At 49.1% G+C, this 25,035-nt stretch overlaps 1 protein-coding gene across 2 annotated transcripts in view; it reads left to right on the plus strand.

Annotated features, from left to right (window-relative positions):
• Positions 1 to 267: 267 nt before the first annotated feature.
• THBS3 (thrombospondin 3) overlaps positions 268 to 25,035 on the plus strand; it is a 127,190-nt gene continuing 102,422 nt past the window's right edge. Inside the window, exons 1-6 of one of the 2 annotated variants that reach the window (XM_069768862.1) lie at positions 268 to 399; positions 19,012 to 19,218; positions 20,607 to 20,863; positions 22,326 to 22,428; positions 22,502 to 22,528; positions 22,763 to 22,845. In XM_069768862.1, coding sequence (XP_069624963.1) covers positions 318 to 399; positions 19,012 to 19,218; positions 20,607 to 20,863; positions 22,326 to 22,428; positions 22,502 to 22,528; positions 22,763 to 22,845 — 759 coding nt within the window. In that variant the 5' untranslated portion in view covers positions 268 to 317. The remainder of the gene's footprint in view (positions 400 to 19,011; positions 19,219 to 20,606; positions 20,864 to 22,325; positions 22,429 to 22,501; positions 22,529 to 22,762; positions 22,846 to 25,035) is intronic. The other variant, XM_069768873.1, reaches the window with a different exon arrangement.

The raw sequence follows: 25,035 nt of genomic DNA on the forward strand, positions 1-25,035 counted from the left end.
TACTGTATGGAGGACTATACTGTCTGATTTATGACCTATTGTAGAATGAACAATAGTTATCACTCATGTAATGTGTGGGGGGACTGTATATGAGATGGGACCCCTATAGGGGGGCTGTACTGTATATGTGTTTGGGGGGGCGCCGTTTTGAAGTTCGCCTCAGGCAGCAGTGTGCCTAGCTTCACCTCTAGGCGCAGGATACAGGAGAAGACGCAGAGCACATGATTTGTAACGCATCGGTAATGGAAAGGTTAATTGTCGGAATGTTGGGGGCGTGCGGGGGGCGGGGCCTCTTACAGTCCTGCCGCGTCCCGCACATGATGGAGTCGCTCCCGGTGTCTGCGGTCCTGATCCTCTGCCTGAGTCTGAGTGGAGAGTGCGGCCGCCCCGAGCAGTACGGTGAGCGTTAACCGGGGAGGGTGCTGCCCCCTGTATACACTGTACACTGTCTGCCCCCAGTATATACTGTATACGCCTATATGTATACTGACCTCCTCCACTATATACTGATACATCTCACTGTACTCTGACTGCCCCCAGTATATACTGTATACGCCTATATGTATACTGACCTCCTCCGCTATATACTGATACATCTCACTGTACACTGACTGCCCCCAGTATATACTGTATACGCCTATATGTATACTGACCTCCTCCGCTATATACTGATACATCTCACTGTACACTGACTGCCCCCAGTATATACTGTATACGCCTATATGTATACTGACCTCCTCCACTATATACTGATACATCTCACTGTACTCTGACTGCCCCCAGTATATACTGTATACGCCTATATGTATACTGACCTCCTCCGCTATATACTGATACATCTCACTGTACACTGACTGCCCCCAGTATATACTGTATACGCCTATATGTATACTGACCTCCTCCGCTATATACTGATACATCTCACTGTACACTGACTGCCCCCAGTATATACTGTATACGCCTATATGTATAATGACCTCCTCCGCTATATACTGATACATCTCACTGTACTCTGACTGCCCCAGTATATACTGTATACGCCTATATGTATACTGACCTCCTCCGCTATATACTGATACATCTCACTGTACACTGACTGCCCCAGTATATACTGTATACGCCTATATGTATACTGACCTCCTCCGCTATATACTGATACATCTCACTGTACTCTGACTGCCCCCAGTATATACTGTATACGCCTATATGTATACTGACCTCCTTCTCTATATACTGATACATCTCACTGTACACTGACTGCCCCCAGTATATACTGTATACGCCTATATGTATACTGACCTCCTCTGCTATATACTGATACATCTCACTGTACTCTGACTGCCCTCAGTATATACTGTATACGCCTATATGTATACTGACCTCCTCCGCTATATACTGATACATCTCACTGTACACTGACTGCCCCCAGTATATACTGTATACTCCTATATGTATACTGACCTCCTCCGCTATATACTGATACATCTCACTGTACACTGACTGCCCCCAGTATATAATGTATACTCCTATATGTATACTGACCTCCTCCGCTATATACTGATACATCTCACTGTACTCTGACTGCCCCAGTATATACTGTATACTCCTATATGTATACTGACCTCCTCCACTATATACTGATACATCTCACTGTACTCTGACTGCCCCAGTATATACTGTATACTCCTATATGTATACTGACCTCCTCCGCTATATACTGATACATATCACTGTACACTGACTGCCCCCAGTATATACTGTATACGCCTATATGTATACTGACCTCCTCCGCTATATACTGATACATCTCACTGTACACTGACTGCCCCCAGTATATACTGTATACGCCTATATGTATACTGACCTCCTCCGCTATATACTGATACATCTCACTGTACTCTGACTGCCACAGTATATACTGTATACGCCTATATGTATACTGACCTCCTCCGCTATATACTGATACATCTCACTGTACTCTGACTGCCCCCAGTATATACTTTATACGCCTATATGTATACTGACCTCCTCCGCTATATACTGATACATCTCACTGTACTCTGACTGCCCCCAGTATATACTGTATACGCCTACATGTATACTGGCCTCCTCCGCTATATACTGATACATCTCACTGTACTCTGACTGCCCCCAGTATATACTGTATACGCCTATATGTATACTGACCTCCTCCGCTATATACTGATACATCTCACTGTACTCTGACTGCTCCCAGTATATACTGTATACGCCTATATGTATACTGACCTCCTCCGCTATATACTGATACATCTCACTGTACTCTGACTGCCCCCAGTATATACTGTATACGCCTATATGTATACTGACCTCCTCCGCTATATACTGATACATCTCACTGTACTCTGACTGCCCCCAGTATATACTGTATACGCCTACATGTATACTGACCTCCTCCGCTATATACTGATTCATCTCACTGTACACTGACTGCCCCCAATATATACTGTATACGCCTATATGTATACTGACCTCCTCCGCTATATACTGATACATCTCACTGTACTCTGACTGCCCCAGTATATACTGTATACGCCTATATGTATACTGACCTCCTCCGCTATATACTGATACATCTCACTGTACACTGACTGCCCCCAGTATATACTGTATACGCCTATATGTATACTGACCTCCTCCGCTATATACTGATACATCTCACTGTACACTGACTGCCCCCAGTATATACTGTATACGCCTGTATGTATAATGACCTCCTCCGCTATATACTGATACATCTCACTGTACACTGACTGCACCAGTATATACTGTATACGCCTATATGTATACTGACCTCCGCTATATACTGATACATATCACTGTACTCTGACTGCCCCAGTATATACTGTATACGCCTATATGTATACTGACCTCCTCCGCTATATACTGATACATCTCACTGTACACTGACTGCCCCCAGTATATACTGTATACGCCTATATGTATACTCACCTCCTCCGCTATATACTGATACATCTCACTGTACTCTGACTGCCCCCAGTATATACTGTATACGCCTATATGTATACTGACCTCCTCCGCTATATACTGATACATCTCACTGTACTCTGACTGCCCCCAGTATATACTGTATACGCCTATATGTATACTGACCTCCTCCGCTATATACTGATACATCTCACTGTACACTGACTGCCCCAGTATATACTGTATACGCCTATATGTATACTGACCTCCTCCGCTATATACTGATACATCTCACTGTACACTGACTGCCCCAGTATATACTGTATACGCCTATATGTATACTGACCTCCTCCGCTATATACTGATACATCTCACTGTACACTGACTGCCCCCAGTATATACTGTATACTCCTATATGTATACTGACCTCCTCCGCTATATACTGATACATCACACTGTACTCTGACTGCCCCAGTATATACTGTATACGCCTATATGTATACTGACCTCCTCCGCTATATACTGATACATCTCACTGTACTCTGACTGCCCCAGTATATACTGTATACGCCTATATGTATACTGACCTCCTCCGCTATATACTGATACATCTCACTGTACTCTGACTGCCCCAGTATATACTGTATACGCCTATATGTATACTGACCTCCTCCGCTATATACTGATACATCTCACTGTACACTGACTGCACCAGTATATACTGTATACGACTATATGTATACTGACCTCCTCCGCTATATACTGATACATCTCACTGTACACTGACTGCCTCCAGTATATACTGTATACTCCTATATGTATACTGACCTCCTCCACTATATACTGATACATCACACTGTACTCTGACTGCCCCAGTATATACTGTATACGCCTATATGTATACTGACCTCCTCCGCTATATACTGATACATCTCACTGTACTCTGACTGCCCCAGTATATACTGTATACGCCTATATGTATACTGACCTCCTCCGCTATATACTGATACATCTCACTTTACTCTGACTGCCCCCAGTGTATACTGTATACGCCTATATGTATACTGACCTCCTCCGCTATATACTGATACATCTCACTGTACACTGACTGCCCCAGTATATACTGTATACGCCTATATGTATACTGACCTCCTCCGCTATATACTGATACATCTCACTGTACTCTGACTGCCCCAGTATATACTGTATACGCCTATATGTATACTGACCTCCTCCGCTATATACTGATACATCTCACTGTACTCTGACTGCCCCAGTATACACTGTATACGCCTATATGTATACTGACCTCCTCCGCTATATACTGATACATCTCACTGTACTCTGACTGCCCCCAGTATATACTGTATACGCCTATATGTATGCTGACCTCCTCCGCTATATACTGTATACGTCTATATGTATACTGACCTCCTCCGCTATATACTGATACATCTCACTGTACTCTGACTGCCCCCAGTATATACTGTATACGCCTACATGTATACTGACCTCCTCCGCTATATACTGATACATCTCACTGTACACTGTCTGCCCCCAGTATATACTGTATACGCCTATATGTATACTGACCTCCTCCGCTATATACTGATACATCTCACTGTACTCTGACTGCCCCCAGTATATACTGTGTACGCCTATATGTATACTGACCTCCTCTGCTATATACTGATACATCTCACTGTACTCTGACTGCCCCCAGTATATACTGTATACGCCTATATGTATACTGACCTCCTCCGCTATATACTGATACATCTCACTATACTCTGACTGCCCCCAGTATATACTGTATACTCCTATATGTATACTGACCTCCTCCGCTATATACTGATACATCTCACTGTACACTGACTGCCCCCAGTATATACTGTATACACCTATATGTATACTGACCTCCTCCGCTATATACTGATACATCTCACTGTACTCTGACTGCCCCAGTATATACTGTATACGCCTATATGTATACTGACCTCCTCCGCTATATACTGATACATCTCACTGTACTCTGACTGCCCCAGTATATAATGTATACGCCTATATGTATACTGACCTCCTCCGCTATATACTGATACATCTCACTGTACACTGACTGCCCCCAGTATATACTGTATATGCCTATATGTATGCTGACCTCCTCCGCTATATACTGATACATCTCACTGTACTCTGACTGCCCCCAGTATATACTGTATACGCCTATATGTATACTGACCTCCTCCGCTTTATACTGATACATCTCACTGTACCCTGACTGCCCCCAGTATATACTGTATACGACTATATGTATACTGACCTCCTCCGCTATATACTGATACATCTCACTGTACACTGACTGCCCCCAGTATATACTGTATACCCCTATATGTATGCTGACCTCCTCCGCTATATACTGATACATCTCACTGTACACTGACTGCCCCCAGTATGTACTGTATACGACTATATGTATACTGACCTCCTCCGCTATATACTGATACGTCTCACTGTACTCTGACTGCCCCAGTATATACTGTATACGCCTATATGTATACTGACCTCCTCCGCTATATACTGATATATCTCACTGTACACTGACTGCCCCCAGTATATACTGTATACGCCTACATGTATACTGACCTCCTCCGCTATATACTGATACATCTCACTGTACACTGACTGCCCCCAGTATATACTGTATACGACTATATGTATACTGACCTCCTCCGCTATATACTGATACATCTCACTGTACTCTGACTGCCCTCAGTATATACTGTATACGCCTACATGTATACTGACCTCCTCCGCTATATACTGATACATCTCACTGTACTCTGACTGCCCCCAGTATATACTGTATACGCCTATATGTATACTGACCTCCTCCGCTATATACTGATACATCTCACTGTACTCTGACTGTCCCCAGTATATACTGTATACGCCTATATGTATACTGACCTCCTCTGCTATATACTGATACATCTCACTGTACTCTGACTGCCCCCAGTATATACTTTATACGCCTATATGTATACTGACCTCCTCCGCTATATACTGATACATCTCACTGTACTCTGACTGCCCCCAGTATATACTGTATACTCCTATATGTATACTGACCTCCTCCGCTATATACTGATACATCTCACTGTACACTGACTGCCCCCAGTATATACTGTATACGCCTATATGTATACTGACCTCCACGGCTATATACTGATACATCTCACTGTACTCTGACTGCCCCCAGTATATACTGATTCAAGATTCAAAGAAGCTTTATTGGCAAGACCAAATACACATCAGTTTTGCCAAAGCAAGTGTATAAAGGCAATAGGGATAGGGACTGTGGGGATGTTGGGTAGGAGCTGTAGGGAAGGTGGATGGGGGCAGATCCATTGTGGGGGCTATAGTCCATGGCATAGGGGAGGTGGATGGGGGCAGATCCATTGTGGGGGGTATAGTCCATGGCATAGGGAAGGTGGATGGGGCAGATCCATTGTGGGTGCTATAGTCCATGGCATAGGGGAGGTGGATGGGGGCAGATCCAGGGTGGGGGCTATAGTCCATGGCATAGGGGAGGTGGATGGGGGCAGATCCAGGGTGGGGGCTATAGTCCATGGCATAGGGGAGGTGGATGGGGGCAGATCCAGGGTGGGGGCTATAGTCCATGGCATAGGGGAGGTGGATGGGGGCAGATCCATTGTGGGGGCTATAGACCATGGCATAGGGGAGGTGGATGGGGGCAGATCCAGGGTATGGGCTATAGTCCATTGCATAGGGGAGGTGGATGGGGCAGATCCATTGTGGGGGCTATAGTCCATGGCATAGGGGAGGTAGATGGGGGCAGATCCAGGGTGGGGGCTATAGTCCATGGCATAGGGGAGGTGGATGGGGGCAGATCCAGGGTGGGGGCTATAGTCCATGGCATAGGGGAGGTGGATGGGGGCAGATCCAAGGTGGGGGCTATAGTCCATGGCATAGGGGAGGTGGATGGGGGCAGATCCATTGTGGGGGGTATAGTCCATGGCATAGGGAAGGTGGATGGGGCAGATCCATTGTGGGGGGTATAGTCCATGGCATAGGGGAGGTGGATGGGGCAGATCCAGGGTAGGGCTATAGTCCATGGCATAGGGGAGGTGGATGGGGCAGGTCCAGGTTGGGGGCTATAGTCCATGGCATCATAGTTCTCTTTCTCGCAGTCTATGACATTCGCTCACATACTGCGCTGCTATCTCCACTGTTCTCTCTTCTTCTCCCAGCAAGATATATGTTTTCTCTTCCTCCTTCATGGTGATGAAGTCTGGGAAGAGATGTGAGAGTCTCCTGAAGTGATTGTCCCTCACTGCTGAGTATTTGGAGCAGTGTAGCAGGAAGTGGGTTTCATCCTCTATGGCCTCCTGGTCACAGTGTTGGCACAGTCTTTCCTCCCTGGGCTTGTAGTTCTGCCTGTGTCGGCCACATTCGATGGCCAGACTGTGGGCACTGAGTCTATATCGGCTCAGGATCTTGCGGTCTCTTGGGTCCGGGAGATTCTCCAGATATGGGGCCAGTCTGTAGTCTCTCTGTAGGCTCCGGTACATGATCAGTTTCTGTGAGCTGATGATATCATTCTTCCAGTCACTGACATACCTCTCCTGGCCTTCGTCTGCCATCTTCCTAATTCCGGCTTTTGTCAGGTTGTTGTGATTGGTGTTCTGGTCCGGTTGGGTTTGGCTGGGCTGTTCCGAGGGTTCTGGTTTTTCTGTTTCACCTACATGTATCAGGGCTTTATGGTGATGGGAGCTTGGATTACACCTATGCAGGTGAGCCCGGAATGACAGCGCCCTCTTTAGAACTGTTAGGTGTAGAGTGAATCTGCCCAGCTCGGCCCGACAAGCACTGTTGGAGGTGCTCCGATGGACCTGGAGAAGGTGCTTGCAGAATTCCAGGTGGAATATTTCTGTTGGACTGGAATCCCATTTTGACCAGTCTGGGTAGGTGTGAGGACCCCAGACTTCGCTGCCATACAGGAGGATTGGGGCGATGATGGAGTCGAAGATTTTTAGCCAGACCCTCACTGGTGGCTTCAGATGGTAGAGTTTCCTTATACGCCTATATGTATACTGACCTCCTCCGCTATATACTGATACATCTCACTGTACACTGACTGCCCCCAGTATATACTGTATACGCCTATATGTATACTTACCTCCTCCGCTATATACTGATATATCTCACTGTACACTGACTGCCCCCAGTATATACTGTATACGCCTATATGTATACTGACCTCCTCCGCTATATACTGATACATCTAACTGTACTCTGACTGCCCCCAGTATATACTGTATACGCCTATATGTATACTGACCTCCTCCGCTATATACTGATACATCTCACTGTACACTGACTGCCCCCAGTATATACTGTATATGCCTATATGTATACTGACCTCCTCCGCTATATACTGATACATCTCACTGTACACTGACTGCCCCCAGTATATTCTGTATACGCCTATATGTATACTGACTGTAACGGGGTCTACTGTGCTGTAGTACCTCTTTCAGCACCCCCCGTGTTTCAGGAGGTCCATTCTGCTTTTGCTGGATTCTGAATGAAGGACGCTAGCTAGGATTTCTTCATTACATGGGAGCATATAAAAGCTGACTGCTACTCCAGGTATTTCCAGTCTAAAAGAACACACTTTTTTACTCTTCGTCACGACAGCACCCCACATGAGAGAGAGGGATCCGCCCATAGGAACAGGAAACCCACAGAATAAAAGGAGGCGGTCCCCTCTCCTCCTCAGTTTAGGTTTCCTGTTCCTATGGGAATCCCAGGACGTACCTACAGAAGATCCTGGGCCATGCACCCGCCTGCGTCGGTCTCTGTAAGGAACGGCAGGGGCTGCGGTTCCAGTAGCAGCGGCGGGGGAGCCACTGTGTACAGCCTCCCCCCTCGTCTGATGGATGGCCATGGTCCGGGTCCGGTCACCGCTGGTCCGCCCGGCTCCATGAGGGCGCGCGCGCTCAAAGCGGCCGGCTAAATAAGCAGCCGCTGCCGCATGGAGGAATGAGCGGCGCGTCTGACCCGGAAGTCGCTGGAGCACTTCCGGGTTCGGGCCGGGGAGGCAGGAGATTCGGCGCCACTTTTAAAAGCTGCAGCGCTACTGTCGGCCGGTGTGTGGATGTGAGTATGGCTTCACCGGCCGACGAAACGCACCTTGTAGTATCAGAGCGCTCTCCTAGTAAGGAGAAAAGCGCCAGGAGCAGCATTAAAGATGGTGGTCGTCAGGAGCGATCTTCCACCAAGCAAAAAGATCCCTCAAAGAATCCGCCTCCAGATCCGGTACCTGTCAGCTTCTCTGGGTGAGTTTAAAGACTTCTCTACCTATATGCTGATGTATGTTCCTCCTATGTCCCCTTCCTTTAGTCCAGGAAAAAGGCACACAAGTCCAAGCACAAAGAATGTGCTTTATGTTCACAGCCCCTTCCAGACTCCTATATGAAGAAGTTATGCTCAGATTGCATCATACTGACCTTGCGTCAGGAAAACATTATGACTCCATCTGACGTTAGAGCCATGATTCGAGAAGAGATGCAGGGACTGTCACAGGCTAGTATCTCTAGCTCCCGCCAACCTAGCAGATCCCCATCTCCGGAAAATCCAGAATCGGAGGAGGTGCATAAGTCCTCAGATGAGTCGGAAACTCGGCCGAGTTCATCCGAAGATGAAGGGGGGTTATGTCTGCCTAACAGCAGCGTGGACAGCCTGGTAAAAGCAGTCAGAAACACGATGGGGTGCCCTGATGAGAAAGGGAAAAAATCAGCTCAGGACATTATGTTCGCGGGGTTAGGACAAAGGAAGCGCAGATCCTTTCCCGTTGTCGCAACCGTTAAAGAATTAATTAAAAAAGAGTGGGACAAACAGAGCGCCAGAGGTTTTCTACCATCTTCCTCTAAAAGGCGATATCCCTTTAGCGACGAGGAGCTGAATACTTGGTCGAAAGTGCCAAAAGTGGACGCGGCTGTAGCCTCAACCTCAAAACAGTCAGTCTTGCCTGTAGAGGATTCAGGGATGCTAACGGATCCGTTGGACCGTAAAGCAGAGGCCCTGCTTAAAAAATCTTGGGAGGCCAATACAGGGGCATTCCGACCAGCCATCTCTGCTACCTGTACGGCGAGATCTCTGCTGGTTTGGATGGAACAACTGGAGGAGCAGATCAGAGGTAGAACTGCAAGAGACTCCATTCTACCAAAGATCCCTCTGATGAAGGAGGCTGTAGCATTCCTGGCAGACGCCTCAGTAGATTCGCTACGCCTAGCAGCCAGGTCAGCCGGCTTAACAAACACAGCCCGGCGATCACTCTGGTTGAAGAACTGGAAAGGGGACGCACAGGCAAAGGCAAAGCTTTGTGCGCTCCCCTGCCAGGGTGAGTTCCTTTTCGGGAAGACTCTGGATGAGATCTTAAAGAAAGCAGGAGAACGGAAGAAAGGTTTTCCTAATCAGTTTCTTCCGTCTTACAGGAGAGCATTCAGGAGACGACCCTTTTCCAGGAAACCATTTGAGCAAAGGGATCGCTGGGAGGCGAAAGACCCTAAGCAAAAAGGAGCCCTGTTTACCGGGTCTTACAACGCAAAACGTGGCAAGTACCGCTAACCCTGAAGTAGGCGGCAGATTAAAATTTTTTCTATCCAAGTGGGAACATATAACATCCAACCGTTGGATCCTGGACATTATAAAAGATGGTCTTAAATTAGAATTTTTTAGAATCCCTTGGGATTCTTTTATAATAACATCTCCAAAGGGACAAGAACAACAAGAGGCTCTAGAGTCCGAGATTATTTCTCTCCTATCTAAAAAAGTGTTGGTAGAGGTTCCCCAAGATCAAAGAGGAAGGGGATTTTACTCCCCTTTGTTTTTGATCAAAAAACCAGATGGTTCATTCAGAACCATCATTAATCTCAAGAAATTAAATTCCTTTCTATATAATCGAACTTTTAAAATGGAGTCTATTAGTTCTACCATCAAGCTCTTGTTTCCTAGGTGTGTCATGGCCGGAATCGACCTAAAAGATGCCTATTATCATCTTCCTATACATGCCGAACATCAGCAGTATCTAAGGGTAGCAGTCATCCTGGCAGGACAGGTTCGTCACTTCCAGTATGTAGCAATGCCCTTTGGGCTTTCTATGGCTCCCCGCATCTTTACAAAGGTGATCCTAGAAGTGATGGCTCACTTACGCCAGCAAAACACTCTTATAATACCCTACCTGGATGATTTTCTTGTTATCGGAAATTCCAGATACCAATGTGAAATGCGGTTATCTAATGCGATCTCATCCTTGCAGGGTCTAGGTTGGATCGTGAATTACGAAAAATCCAGGTTGAATCCAGACACCATCCAGATATTTCTGGGAATTCAACTAGATTCTGTAAGTCAGAGGAGTTTTTTGCCACAGTCAAAGAAAATAATTATTCAAACAAAGGTGTCAGAGGCAGTATCAAAGCCCCGTATGACCCTGAGGAAGGCCATGTCCTTACTAGGATCACTGTCCTCATGTATACCAGCCGTACTGTGGGCTCAATATCATACCCGTCAATTGCAGTATGAAATATTATCCATTCAGAAGGAAGTACATTTAGAGGGTAAAATCACTCTCTCCAGTGACGTAATTGAATCCCTGAGCTGGTGGTTAGACATGGATCACCTTTCAGGGGGTGTACCATGGATGATAATTCCCTCCAAAACAATTATCACTGACGCCAGCCCTGTGGGTTGGGGCGCACATATGGAAGATAGTCTGATCCAAGACACCTGGAATCAGGCGGAGCAGGAGTGTTCTTCAAATTGGAAGGAGTTAAAAGCAGTTGAATATGCCCTAAATCATTTTCTTCCACAGGTTCAGGGAAAGCATGTGAGAGTTCTGTCAGACAATTCCACCGCAGTGGCGTACATAAACCGTCAGGGAGGTACACGATCAGGAACCCTGATGAATGTAGCAGCAAACATCCTCCAGTTGGCAGAGGTTCATCTTCCATCCTTAACAGCCCTGCACATCAAAGGAGCAGAAAACACCAAGGCGGACTACCTCAGCCGAAACAGGCTACGACAAGGGGAATGGTCATTAAACAAGGACATATTCAACATGATAACAGAAGCATGGGCCCATTTTTCCACCCGCAAGTGAAAGGTCTTCACTTGACGGCGTGGAATTTGAGAGGCAGTTGTTAAGATCTAGAGGGTTCTCGGAACAACTAGTTAACACCCTATTGTTGAGTAGGAAAAGATCTACCACCGTATTGTACAGCAGGGTATGGAAGAAATTCTTAGATTTTCATACAAAACCATTCTCTAAGCAGATTCCGATAGTTCCGATTCTAGAATTCCTACAAAGAGGAAGAGAATTAGGTTTATCGGTGAACACCTTAAGGGTTCAGATCTCAGCTTTAGGAGCCTTGTATGGGGACAACATAGCAGCCAACAAATGGGTCTCCAGGTTTATCAAATCCTGTGAACGTTCCAATCCGGTCCATATTCCCCGTCTACCTCCGTGGGATTTGAATTTAGTCTTAGAGGCCTTAACTGACTCCCCATTTGAGCCACTAGATACCATACCTCTAAAGGTCCTAACATACAAGGTCGCCTTATTGGTAGCCCTTACCTCAGCTAGAAGGGTTAGTGATATCCAGGCTCTATCAGTAGACCCGCCTTTCTTAGTGGTATTTCAGGATAGAATTGTCCTAAAACCTGATCCCTCATACCTCCCTAAAGTAGCATCCACCTATCACAGATCTCAGGAGATAATTCTGCCTTCCTTTTTTAATACACCTGTAAACCCAGAACAACATAGGTTGCACACCTTAGATGTCAGAAGAGCTATCCTGACGTATATAGAGAGATCTCAAACATGGAGGCAGAGTAGGGCTCTGCTTATCTCCTTTCAGGGCCTGAGGAAAGGATATGGGATCACAAAGGCTACCATTTCTCGATGGATTAGAGAAGCCATCTGTCTAGCCTACACATCAAGGGGCGAAATCCCACCAGTGGGGATTAAAGCGCATTCCACGCGGGCCATGGCTTCTTCTTGGGCGGAACATGCAGATGTACCGATCCATATGATATGTAAGGCCGCAACCTGGTCCTCACCTTCTACCTTTTACAACCATTACAGACTTGACCTTTCTGCTTCCTCTGATTTGACCTTTGGTAGAGCTGTGCTCAGTACAGTAATCCCACCCAAATAATGAATCTCTGAAAATCTCTCATGTGGGGTGCTGTCGTGACGAAGAGTAAAAATCCGGATTACGTACCGGTAATGCTCTTTTAATGAGTCACGACAGCACCCATGTATTACCCTCCCTAAATTATGCACAGCACTTTTCTTTAAGTTCAGAGAAGTAATGGTTGTATAGGGTTAAGAAATTTTTATGTTATTGAATAAGAATGAATACTAACACTTTTGCGGTTCCCTTTTTATACTCTGTAAACTAAACTGAGGAGGAGAGGGGACCGCCTCCTTTTATTCTGTAGGTTTCCTGTTCCTATGGGCGGATCCCTCTCTCTCATGTGGGGTGCTGTCGTGACTCATTAAAAGAGCATTACCGGTACGTAATCCGGATTATTTTCAGCACACAGAATATATAACACAGATACACATGACAGGCCAATAGGAAAACAGCTGGCCAGACATAAATTACAATAGCCGCAGGGGGCCGGAGCCTGCCGCTATTTACTGTGGGAATTACAAAGGTGGGGGGAGGTCAGAAAGAGACTATCTTGTCCAGGGGCACAGCCTGTGGACTGATGCATTTCACATGGAAACTATTATACATACATATACTGCATAACATATTCTTGGTGCTGGGGGGTTCTGTAACACGGCTCTCCTTTTCAGCGACTCGATCGGCATACACAGTCTGATCCTTAAGAGATCGGTTTGGGGATGACCGAAGTTTATGGGGTTGGTACGAGTTCCGTTTGTCGACTTAGTCCATCGGCGTTACCGTTTTGTTTGCCGGGTCGGTAGTGGATGGTGAAATCCAGAGGTTGTAGGGCTAAACTCCACTGCAGTAATCTGGCGTTGTCTCCGGAGACCCGATTAAGCCAGACTAGGGGATTATGGTCCGTTAGGAGGGAAAACTGTCGTCCATACAAATATGGTTGTAACTTTTTGAGTGCCCATACTATTGCCAGGCACTCCTTCTCGATGGCCGCATAGCTCACTTCACGGGGCAGTAGTTTCCGACTCAAGTAAGCTACTGGGTGTTCTTGGCCGTCCGGCCCGACTTGGCTCAGTACTGCTCCCAATCCAAACATAGAAGCGTCTGTGTGGACCAGGAAACGTTTAGTTGGATCGGGTGCGGCCAATACAGGGGTATTGGTGAGGGCGTCCTTTAGCTGGCGGAAGGCTTCCTCACACTCTGGGGTCCACGTTACCTGGCAGGGTTGGTTCTTACGGGTCAGATCAGTGAGGGGCTTGGCTACGCTGCTGTAATTGGGAACGAATTTCCTGTAATACCCCGCTGTCCCTAGAAACGCTATGACCTGGGTTTTAGTGCGTGGGGTGGGCCATTTGGCTATGGCCTCAATCTTGGCTGGTTCTGGTCTCTGTTTACCACTTCCCACCCAATGCCCTAAATACTGAACCTCTGCTTTGCCCACGTGACACTTGTTTGGGTTCAGGGTGATTCCGGCCTTGTGGATCCTGTCCAATACTGTCTCTAGGTGATTTAGATGCTCTTCCCATGTCGCGCTGTAGATGGCTATGTCATCCAGGTAGGCACACGCATAGTCCTGGAGACCATCCAGAAGCCGGTCAGCCAGCCTCTGGAAGGTCACCGGGGCAGTCTTCATCCCGAATGGCATAACTCGAAACTGGAATAATCCAAACGGGGTGACAAATGCCGACTTGGGAATAGCATCAGGACTAAGGGGAATCTGCCAGTAGCCTTTGCATAGATCGATGGTGGTCAAATACTTTGCCCCTGCCAGCCGGTCTAACAAGTCATCCACACGCGGCATGGGATACGCATCCGTCACTGTTTTCTCAGTGAGCTTACGATAGTCTACACAAAACCGTGTCGTCCCATCCTTCTTGGGCACTAACACTACGGGGGATGCCCAGGGACTATCTGACTCTTCAATGACCCCTAAACGCAACATCTCTTGTATTTCTTGTCTCAACCCTTCTCGTACAGACTCAGGGACGCGGAAGGGGGGTTGTTGCAGGGGAGTCTGATCCTGGGTCTCAACCTTGTGTTGTGTCAGGTGAGTGTACCCGGGTTTCCCCGAAAACATCCTCTGTCGCTGCCTCAACAACTCCTCCGCCTGTTGTCTCTCCCGGGGACCTAAGTCTTCACCCCAGTGTACCTGGTCCCATGTTTTAGACTGAGTCCTCTCCCCTAAGACATCAGGCAAGGGAAGTCCGGCTAAATCCTCTGCTTCAGGTGCACAAATGGCCACTACCTCCTCAGGGCGCTCCCGATAGGGCTTCAGCATATTCACGTGGAACATGCGGATAACCCTGGGTTCTTCACAATCGGCGACATTATAGGTGGTGTCGGCTATTTTCCCCACTACCTGGTAGGGCCCCTGCCATGCAGCTTGGAACTTGTTCTGCCTAGTGGGCTCTGACACCAGGACCTTCTGCCCTATTTCCAAGGTGCGCTCTCTGGCCCTCCGATCGTACCATACGCGCTGGCGGCGCTGGGCCACCTGCATGTTCCCACGTAAAGCCTGGGTCAGCTCCTGTAGGCGGTCCCGGAATTCCAGCACATAGGGTACAATAGGTACCCCTTCTATGGTGCCCTCCCCTTCCCAGTGTTCTAGCACTAAGTCTAGGGGTCCCCTTACCCGTCTTCAGTATACCAGTTCGAATGGGGAGAACCCTGTGGATTCTTGGGGCACCTCTCGATAGGCAGACAGGAGGTGAGGCAAGAATTTCTCCCAGTCCCTGTAGGTCCTGGTAAAAGTCCCAATGAGTTGTTTTAACGTCCCGTTAAAGCATTCACACAACCCATTGGTTTGCGGGTGGTACGGGGCGCTTCTAATGGACTTTACGCCGCACAGCTTCCACAGTTGGTTGGTCACCTCTGCTGTAAACTGGGTACCCTGGTCTAAGATAATCTCCCGGGGAAATCCAACCCGTGAGAAAACCTGGAGCAAGGCAGCCACCACTGTCTCTGCCAGTATGTTAGGTAACGCAACCGCCTCTGGATACCGTGTGGCATAATCTACCACTGTCAATATATACCTTTTCCCTGACGGACTGGGTTTGGCTAACGGCCCTATCAGATCGACCGCTACTCGGCTAAATGGTTCCTCCACGATGGGGAGGGGGCGTAATTTGGCCTTGCATCGATCTCCCCTCTTGCCAATGCGCTGGCAACTGTCACAGGTCTGGCAGTATTGACGAACATCATAGGTTACCCCCGGCCAAAAGAAGTTTTGTGTCAGACGATGCCTGGTGCGACTGACGCCGAAGTGCCCGGCCAAGGGTATGTCATGAGAGATTCGCAGTAACTCCTGCCTATACTTCTTGGGAACTACCAGCTGTCGTTTTATAGTGGGGCACATCCCTGTGTGGTGCTGCTCTGTGATCCGGTAGAGGAGTCCCTGCTTCCATATAAACTGTTCCCCTTCCAGTACCCCTCTCCCCTCCTGTGCCTTCCCACGATATGCCTCCAATGAAGGATCCTCAAGTAACTCCCTCTTCATTTCATCTGGGGTGGCCCAAGAAATGTGTCTGGCTATGGGAATACGTGTAGGGCTGGATGTCTTACCTGGGCCTCCTCTGAGTGTGATTCCGCCTCCGCAGCTCGAGCTTATCTCCGGGTGGTCACAGGATATGTCTCAGCCAGAGGGGCAACCGAGAAGGCAGACAACATGGGCCCCAAGTCATTTCCCAGCAAAACGTCTGCAGGCAAATCCTCCATCAAGCCGACCTCAACAAGGCCATCCCCAACTCCCCAGTTCAGGTGAATCCTGGCAGTGGGCAGTCAATGTATGGCTTCCCCTGCTACACGGACTGCCACTGTCCGGTCCGTCTTCTCTTGGTCCCGAACGAGAGGAGGCTTCACAAGGGTCAAAGTTGCTCCGGAATCTCTTAGTCCCTGCATGCGTTTCCCATTAACCCACACGACCTGTCGATGCTGTTGTCGATTATCTGCGCGGGCTGCCTGCACGGGGTCTACTTCATGCAGCACTTCCTCCATGTCTTCCACCCCTTGGTTAGTTGTAGCCCCCAATGCCGGGTAAGCTTCGCCTTGGTAGCAGTGTACAGCGGCCCGGCGGAAGGTAGCTGTTCCCGCCTTTGGCCACTGGGTATGCTGAGTCCGGTTGGGACATTGTCTTTGCAGGTGGCCCAGCTGACGGCAGGTGTGGCATCGCGCCTCAGGGGAACTGTGGTAGGCCGGGTTTCTAGCTGGTCCCCCTACAATCTTCGGTGGTTTGGGGCCCTGCAGGTCCATGGGTGGACCCCTAGTGACCATCTTTGATCCTGACAACTGAGGCCTCCTGGCGTCATGATGTTCATCGGCCAGACGAGCGGCTTCCTCAAGAGTCATTGGCCGCCTGTCCCGAAGCCATTCCTGTGTCTCGGGGTTTAGTCCATTAAAGAATCGTTCTAACAAGAAGAGCTGGAGGATGTCCTCCTTAGTGGTTGCTTGGCTCCCTTGTACCCACTGTAGCAGTGACCGCCGTAATTTACAGACCCATTCAGCGTGGGTATCGGTTACTCGTTTTATAGGTCCGCGGAACTTTTGGCGGTATGCCTCTGGTGTCAGCGCATACCGGGCCAAGATCACTTCTTTGATCATAGTCCATACAGTCCTCATCAGGTACCGTGCGATAGGCGTCCGCTGCCCGGCCTGTCAGCTTGCTGGCCAGAATCTGAACCCGTTCCTCCGGCTTCACTTGATGAAGGGCACACTGCCGCTCAAAGTCCTGCAGAAAGCCATCAATGTCTTCTTCTGCCTCCCCCAACTGTCGGAAGGCATTATACTGGATCTTTTTGTGGCTTACTGTTGAAGGTACCTGGGCGGAAGCCAGAGCTCCCCCTGCTCGCTGACTCTCCTCTCTCCGCTCTGCCATCTCCATCTTGGCCAGTTCCACTTTGGTCCGTTCTGCCAGTGTGAAGTTTTCACACTCAGTGGTTTGGGGAGCCATGTCATCTGCTGGTGTAGGTCCACTGAGTTTTATCAAGACCAAAGTCAGCACATACGTCTACCAGGAAATTTTAGAGCACTTTATGCTTCCCTCTGCCATCAAGCTTTTTGTCATTGTCCAGCAGGACTTGGCACCTGTCCACACTGCCAAAAGAACTAATACCTGGTTTACAAACAACAGTATCACTGTGATTGGCCATCAAACTCGCATGACTTTAACCCCATAGAGAATCTATTGGGAATTGTTAAGAGGAAGATGAGTGACACTAGACCCAACAATGCAGACGAGCTGAAGACTGCTATCAAAGCAACCTGGGCTTCCATAACACCTCAGCAATGCCACAGGCTGATTGCCTCCATGCCACGCCGCACCAATTGATGCAAAAGGCGCCCCGACCAAGTATTGAGTGCATTTACTGAACATACATTTCAGCAAGCCATCATTTCAGGTTTTAAAATCATTTTTCAAGCTGGTGTTATAAAGTATTCTAATTTACTGAGATAATCACTTTTGGATTTTCATTGGCTTTAAGCCATAATCATGAACATTAACAGAAATACACACTTGAAATAGATCACTCTGTTTGTAATGACTATATAATATAGAAGTTTCACTTTTTGTATTGAAGAACTGAAATAAATTAACTTTTTGATGATACTATAATTTAGTGAGAACCATTTGTATGTTTTACACCACACTGTATACTGACTTCCCCCGTTATATATTGTATACATCTCACTGTACACTGTCTGCCTCTGGTATATACTGTATAAACTCCCTGCGAGGAGTACATTGGGTCCCAGTTGTATCCGTTGCTGTTTGCTGTATTCCCCCTGTTCAGATTGTATATTGCTGATGACCACCTTTGATGTCATCTCGCAGTGGTGGACCTGATGGCGGTCAGCGAGTCTCGTCACATGAGCAGCGTGGTGGAAAAGATCCGCTCTGAGTTGCTGGCCATTAATGACATTTATTTCCTGTCCACACTCCGTCTTCCTGCTAAAAGTGGCGGTGTCCTTTTCGGGATTTACTCCAAGAAAGATAATACCAAATGGTTGGAGGTGTCTGTAGTGGGGAAGGTCAACCGAGGTAAGTCAAAGAGCTGACCCATCGGGGTTGGAGACGGGGTGAGGATCTGATCGTTGGGCTGGGGACAGGGTGAGGTACTGACCATCTGGTCTGGAAGAGGAACTGACTGTTGAGGCTGGTGACGAAGTGAGAAGCTGACCGTGGGGGCTGGGGACAGGGTAAGGAGTTGATTGCCGGAGGTGAGGAGTTGACTGTTGGGGTTGGAGACGGAGTGAGGAACTGACCAGCGGGGCTGAGGTTGGTTTTCGGAGCTGACTGGCAGGGTGCGACTAGGGTTGGGGTGCAAAGCTGACCATCGGGGCTGTGTGTGGGCTCGGATCTGACCTGCAGGTCTGGGGTGGTGGTATGGAGCTGATTGGCGGGGTTGGGGTGCTAAGCTGACCGGCGGCGGTGCTGAGGTTGGGGCTGGGTGCAGTTGTGGGGCTGAGGTTGGGGGACGGAGCTGACCGGCGGGGCTAGGGAGGATGTGTGGAGCTTACTGGCGGGGCCTGCATTCCGAAGCGCAAAGCTGATCTGATCAGGGGTTGGGGTTCAGAGCTCACCAGCAGGGCGGACTAGAGTTGGGGTGAGAAGCTGACCAATGGAGCTGGGTAGATGCGCTGAGATGACCGGCGAGGCTGAGTTTGTGCTGCGAGGATGACCGGCGGGACTGAAGTTTGGGCGGAGCTGACTAACAGAGCTGGTTGGAGGCGTGAAGTTTTAGGACGGGGCAGGGCTGGTGGCGGGAAGCTGACTGGCAGGGCTGGAATCAGAACATAAAGCTGACTGGCGGGGTTGGAGTCAGAGCGCGGAGCAGAACTGATCGGTGGAGCTGAGGTTGTTGGCGTGGAGCTGACCGACTGGGGTGGTGACTTGGGGCTAGAGTTGGGATGGGGAGCTCACCGGCGGGGGAGTAAGGTATACTTGCAGTGCTGACCGCCAGGTCTGAGGCTGAGCTTGGAGCTTGGGTTGGGGTGTGGAAATGACTGGCGGCGTTGCTGAGATTGGGGCACGAAGCTCCCCAGCGAGGGCTGGGGTTGGGGCACAGAGCTGGAGGTTGGGGCGTGGAGCAGACCTGCGGAGCTGGGGTTGGTGCATGGAGCTGACCATCGGGGCTTGGATTGGGGCGTGGAGCTGACCGGCGGGGATGGTATTGAGGAGCAGAGCTGACCAGGCGTGCTGGGTGGAGGCGTAGAGCTGACCGGGGGGGCTGAGGTTGGGGTTCGGCTCTGACCGGCGGGCTAGGGTGGAGGTGAGGAGCTTACTGATGGGTTGAGGGTTAGGGCGCCGAGCTGACTGGCAAGGATGAGGTTGGGCTGTGGAGCTGACTGGCAGGGCTGGGGACGAGGCGCAGAGCTGATTTGACCGTTGGGGCTGTGGACAGCAGCTGAGCTGCTTTCTTCTTGCAGTGTTGGTGCGCTACATGCGTGAAGACTCGAGGGTGCACTCAGTGAGCTTACAGAACGCCAACCTGTCTGATGGGAATGCTCACTCCATCATCCTGAGGCTGAGTGGCCTGCAGGGCGACACCCTGTCCCTGGAGCTCTACATAGACTGTAAGCAGGTGGACACCAGCCTGGGGCTTCCCGAAATGATGATCATCCCCCAATTTGAGGTGGAATCTGGAGAGATTCGCTGTGGGCACAAGGCGTACCAGAGGATGCAGGTATGGGGGTACAGGGACCTCCACAATCATTAGGCGTTGTAGATGATGAAACTGGGCATCGTGATCCCCACATCTGGGGGTGAGGATCTGGGCGTTATTTCCAGCTCAGTGACTGGGGTCCAGCATCACGATCCCTTTCTTATCTGTGTCCAAGGTGCTATTACCTAGGGCACTCCTGTGTGTCCGGGGTCCTGCTCCTCTTTCTTAGGGCGTTCTTGTGGTTCGGGTCCTGCTCCTCCTTCCTGGGAGCGCCCCAGGAAAGAGGAGCATGACCAGGACCCACAGGAGCGCCCCAGGATAGAAGAACAGAGGTGCTCCTGTGTATCCGAGGCTCCTGCTCCTCTTTCCTGGGGCGCTCCTTGGTGTCTGGGGGTCCTGCTCCTGTTTTCTGGCATGCTTCTGTGTGTCTGAGGTCCTGCTCCTCCCAATACCTGGGGCGCTCCTGTATGTCTGCCGTCCTGCCCGTTTCCTGGGGTGCTCCTGTGTGCCTGGGGTCCTGCTCCTCTTTCTTGGGGCACTCCTGTGTGTCCGGGATCCTGCTCCTCTTTCCTGGGGCACTTCTGTGTGTCTGGGGTCCTGCCACTCTTTCTTGGGGTGCTCCTGTATGCCCGGGGTCCTGCACCTCTGTCTTGGGACGTTCCTGTGAGTCCGGGGCATGCTCCTCTTTCCTGGGGCGCTCGTGTGGGTCTGGGCCCTGCTCCTCTTTCCTGGGGCGCTCCTTTGTGTCCAGGGTCCTACTCCTTTCTTGGGGCGATTTTGTGGGTTCGTGTCCTGCTCCTCCTTCCTGGGAGCACCCCAGGAAAAGAGGAGCATGACCTGGACCCACAGGAGCACCTCAAGAAAGAGGAGCATGACCTGGACCCATAGAAGCACCCAGTAAAGAGGAACAGGGGGTGCTCTTGTGTGTCTGGGGTCCTGTTTCTCTTTCCTGGGGCGCTCCTTTGTGTCCAGGGTTCTGCTTATCTTTCCTGAGGCACTCGTGTGTGTGTCTGGGGTCCTGCACTTCTTTCCTGAGACTCTTCTGTGGGTCCAGGTTCCTGCTTCTCTCTTACCTGGGGCGTTCTTGTGGTTCAGGGATCCTGCTCCTGTTTCTTGGGGCGCTTCTGTGTGTCCAGGGTTTTGCTTCTCTTTCCTGAGGCACTTCTGTGGGTCCAGGTTTTTGCTCCTCCTCTTTCCTGGTGCGCCCCTGTGGGTCCGTGGTCCTGCTCCTCTTTCCTGGTGTGCTTCTGTGTGTCTGGGGTTTTGCTCCTCTTTCCTGAGGCACTTCTGTGGGTCCGGGTTCCTGCTGCTCCTCTTACCTGGGGTGCTACTGTGTGTCCGGGGTCCTGCTCCTCCTCTTACCTGGGGCGCTCATGTGGGTCTGGGGTCCTGCTCCTCCTGGGGTCACTGTTAATGGTTTGTGTTTGAGGTCCTGTGCATTGTTTTCCCAACTTACTCTGTGCACTTGTTATTTTCCGTCTAGGGTTTGGTGGAGTCTATGAAGTTGGTTCTTGGGGGGTCCCTGAGCCGCGTAGGACCCCTGAGTGAGTGTCCGTTCCAGGATGATGCCTCCATTCACAATACAGGTACAGTGAAGGGGTGCGGGCTGGGGGATCTGTAGATGGCACTCACCTACATCTCTGCTTTGTCCCCTGACAGTGAACGGTGTTGTGAACTCCTTCCTGGGTGAGTGTGGTTTCCTGCGCAGTCCTCTTTACCTGCGCAGTCCTCTTTACCTGCGCCGTCCTTTCCCCTCAGTGTCTTCTGCCTGTGCCATCCTCTACCAGCGCCGTCCTCTACCCACACCGTCCTCGACCTGTGCCGTCCTCTCCCCGTGCCATCCTCTCCCCCGCCGTCTTCTCCCATCCTCTTTACATTAAACTCTTAAAATACTTCTCACAGTCTCTTCTGCTTTCTCAGGAGAGCACACAAAGGCCTTAATCACCCAGATGACCCTGTTCAATAAGGTGCTGGCCGAACTGAGAGAGGACATCCGAGACCAGGTGAGGGGCAAGGATGGGGGATACAGAAATTAGTACAGGTGGGGAGGATTTAGAAATTAATACTGGTGGGTGGGGGGTACAGATATTAGTACAGGTTTTGGGGATACAGATATTAGTGCAGTTGAGGGAATTCAGATATTGGTACAGGTGGATGAGGGGTGCAGATATTAGTACAGGTGGGGGTACAGATATTTGTACAGATGTGGATACAAATATTAGTACAGGTGGGGGATACAGATATTAATTCAGGTGGGGGATACAGATATTAGTTCAGGTGGGGGGATACAATATTAATACAGGCAGGGGATACAGATATTAGTACAGGTGGAGGGATACAGATATTAGTACAGGTGGAGGGATACAGATATTAGTACAGGTGCGAGGATAGAGATATTGGTACAGGTGGGTGGGGGCTACAGATATTGGTACAGATGGGGGATACAGATATTAGTACAGGTGGAGGGATACCAATATTAATACAGGCGGGGGATACAAATATTAGTACAGGTGGGGGATACAGATAGTACAGGTGGGGGATACAGATATTGGTATAGCTGGGGGGATACAGATATTAGTACAGGTGGGGGGATACAGCTATTAGTACAAGTGGGGGATGCAGATAGTACAGGTGGGGGATACAGATATTAGTACACCTGGGGGGATACAGATATTCGTACAGGTGGAGGGGATACAGATATTAGTACAGGTGGGGAATACAGATATTAGTACAGGTGGGGAGGTACAGATATTAGTACAGGTGGGGGGTATACAGATACTGGTATAGGTAGGGGGTACAGATATTGGTATAGGTGGGGGGATACAGATATTGATATGGGGAAGATACAGATATTGGTACAGGTGGGGGATACAGATATTGGTACAGATGGGGGATACAGATATTAGTACAGGTGGGGGATACAGATACTAGTACAGGTGGGGGATACAGATATTAGTACAGGTGGGAAGGTAGATATTGGTATAGGTAGGGGGTACAGATATTGATATAGGTGGGGGTATACAGATATTAGTATACGTAGGGGGTACAGATATCGATATAGGTGGGGTATACAGATATTGGTATAGGTAGGGGGTACAGATATTGATATAGGTGGGGGGATACAGATATTAGTACAGGTGGGGGATACAGATATTGGTACAGGTGGGGGGATACAGATATTAGTACAGGCAGGGGATACAGATACTGGTATAGGTGGGGGTATACAGATATTAGTACAGGTGGGGGGATACAGATATTAATACATGCTCGGGATACAGCTATTAGTACAAGTGGGGGATGCAGATAGTACAGGTGGGGGATACAGATATTAGTACACCTGGGGGGATGCAGATATTAGTACAGGTGGAGGGGATACAGATATTAGTACAGATAGGGGATACAAATGGCAGTACAGGTAGGGGGATACAGATATTAGTACACCTGGGGGGATACAGATATTAGTACAGGTGGAGGGGATACAGATATTAGTACAGATAGGGGATACAGATGGCAGTACAGGTAGGGGGATACAGATATTAGTACACCTGGGGGGATGCAGATATTAGTACAGGTGGAGGATACAGATATTAGTACTTGTGGAGGGATACAGATATTGGTATAGGTAGGGGGTATACAGATATTAGTACAGGTGGGAGTACAGATATTGGTACAGGTGGGGGATACAGATATTGGTACAGGTGGGGGGATACAGATATTAGTACAGGTGGGAGTACAGATATTGGTATAGATGGGGGTATACAGATATTGGTACAGGTGGGGGATACAGATATTGGTACAGGTGGGGGGATACAGATATTAGTACAGGTGGGAGTACAGATATTGGTATAGATGGGGGGATACAGATATTAGTACAGGTGGGAGTACAGATATTGGTATAGATGGGGGGGATACAGATATTAGTACAGGTGGGGGATACAGATATTGGTACAGGTGGGTGGATACAGATATTAGTACAGGTGGGGGGATACAGATATTAGTACAGTTGGGGGGATACAGATATTAGTACAGGCAGGGGATACAGATACTGGTATAGGTGGGGGTATACAGATATTAGTACAGGTGGGGGGATACAGATATTAATACATGCGGGGGATACAGCTATTAGTACAAGTGGGGGATGCAGATAGTACAGGTGGGGGATACAGATATTAGTACACCTGGGGGGATACAGA

This window comes from Ranitomeya imitator, chromosome 1 (genome assembly GCF_032444005.1).
Source record: "Ranitomeya imitator isolate aRanImi1 chromosome 1, aRanImi1.pri, whole genome shotgun sequence".
Classification (NCBI taxonomy): Eukaryota; Metazoa; Chordata; class Amphibia; order Anura; family Dendrobatidae; genus Ranitomeya; species Ranitomeya imitator.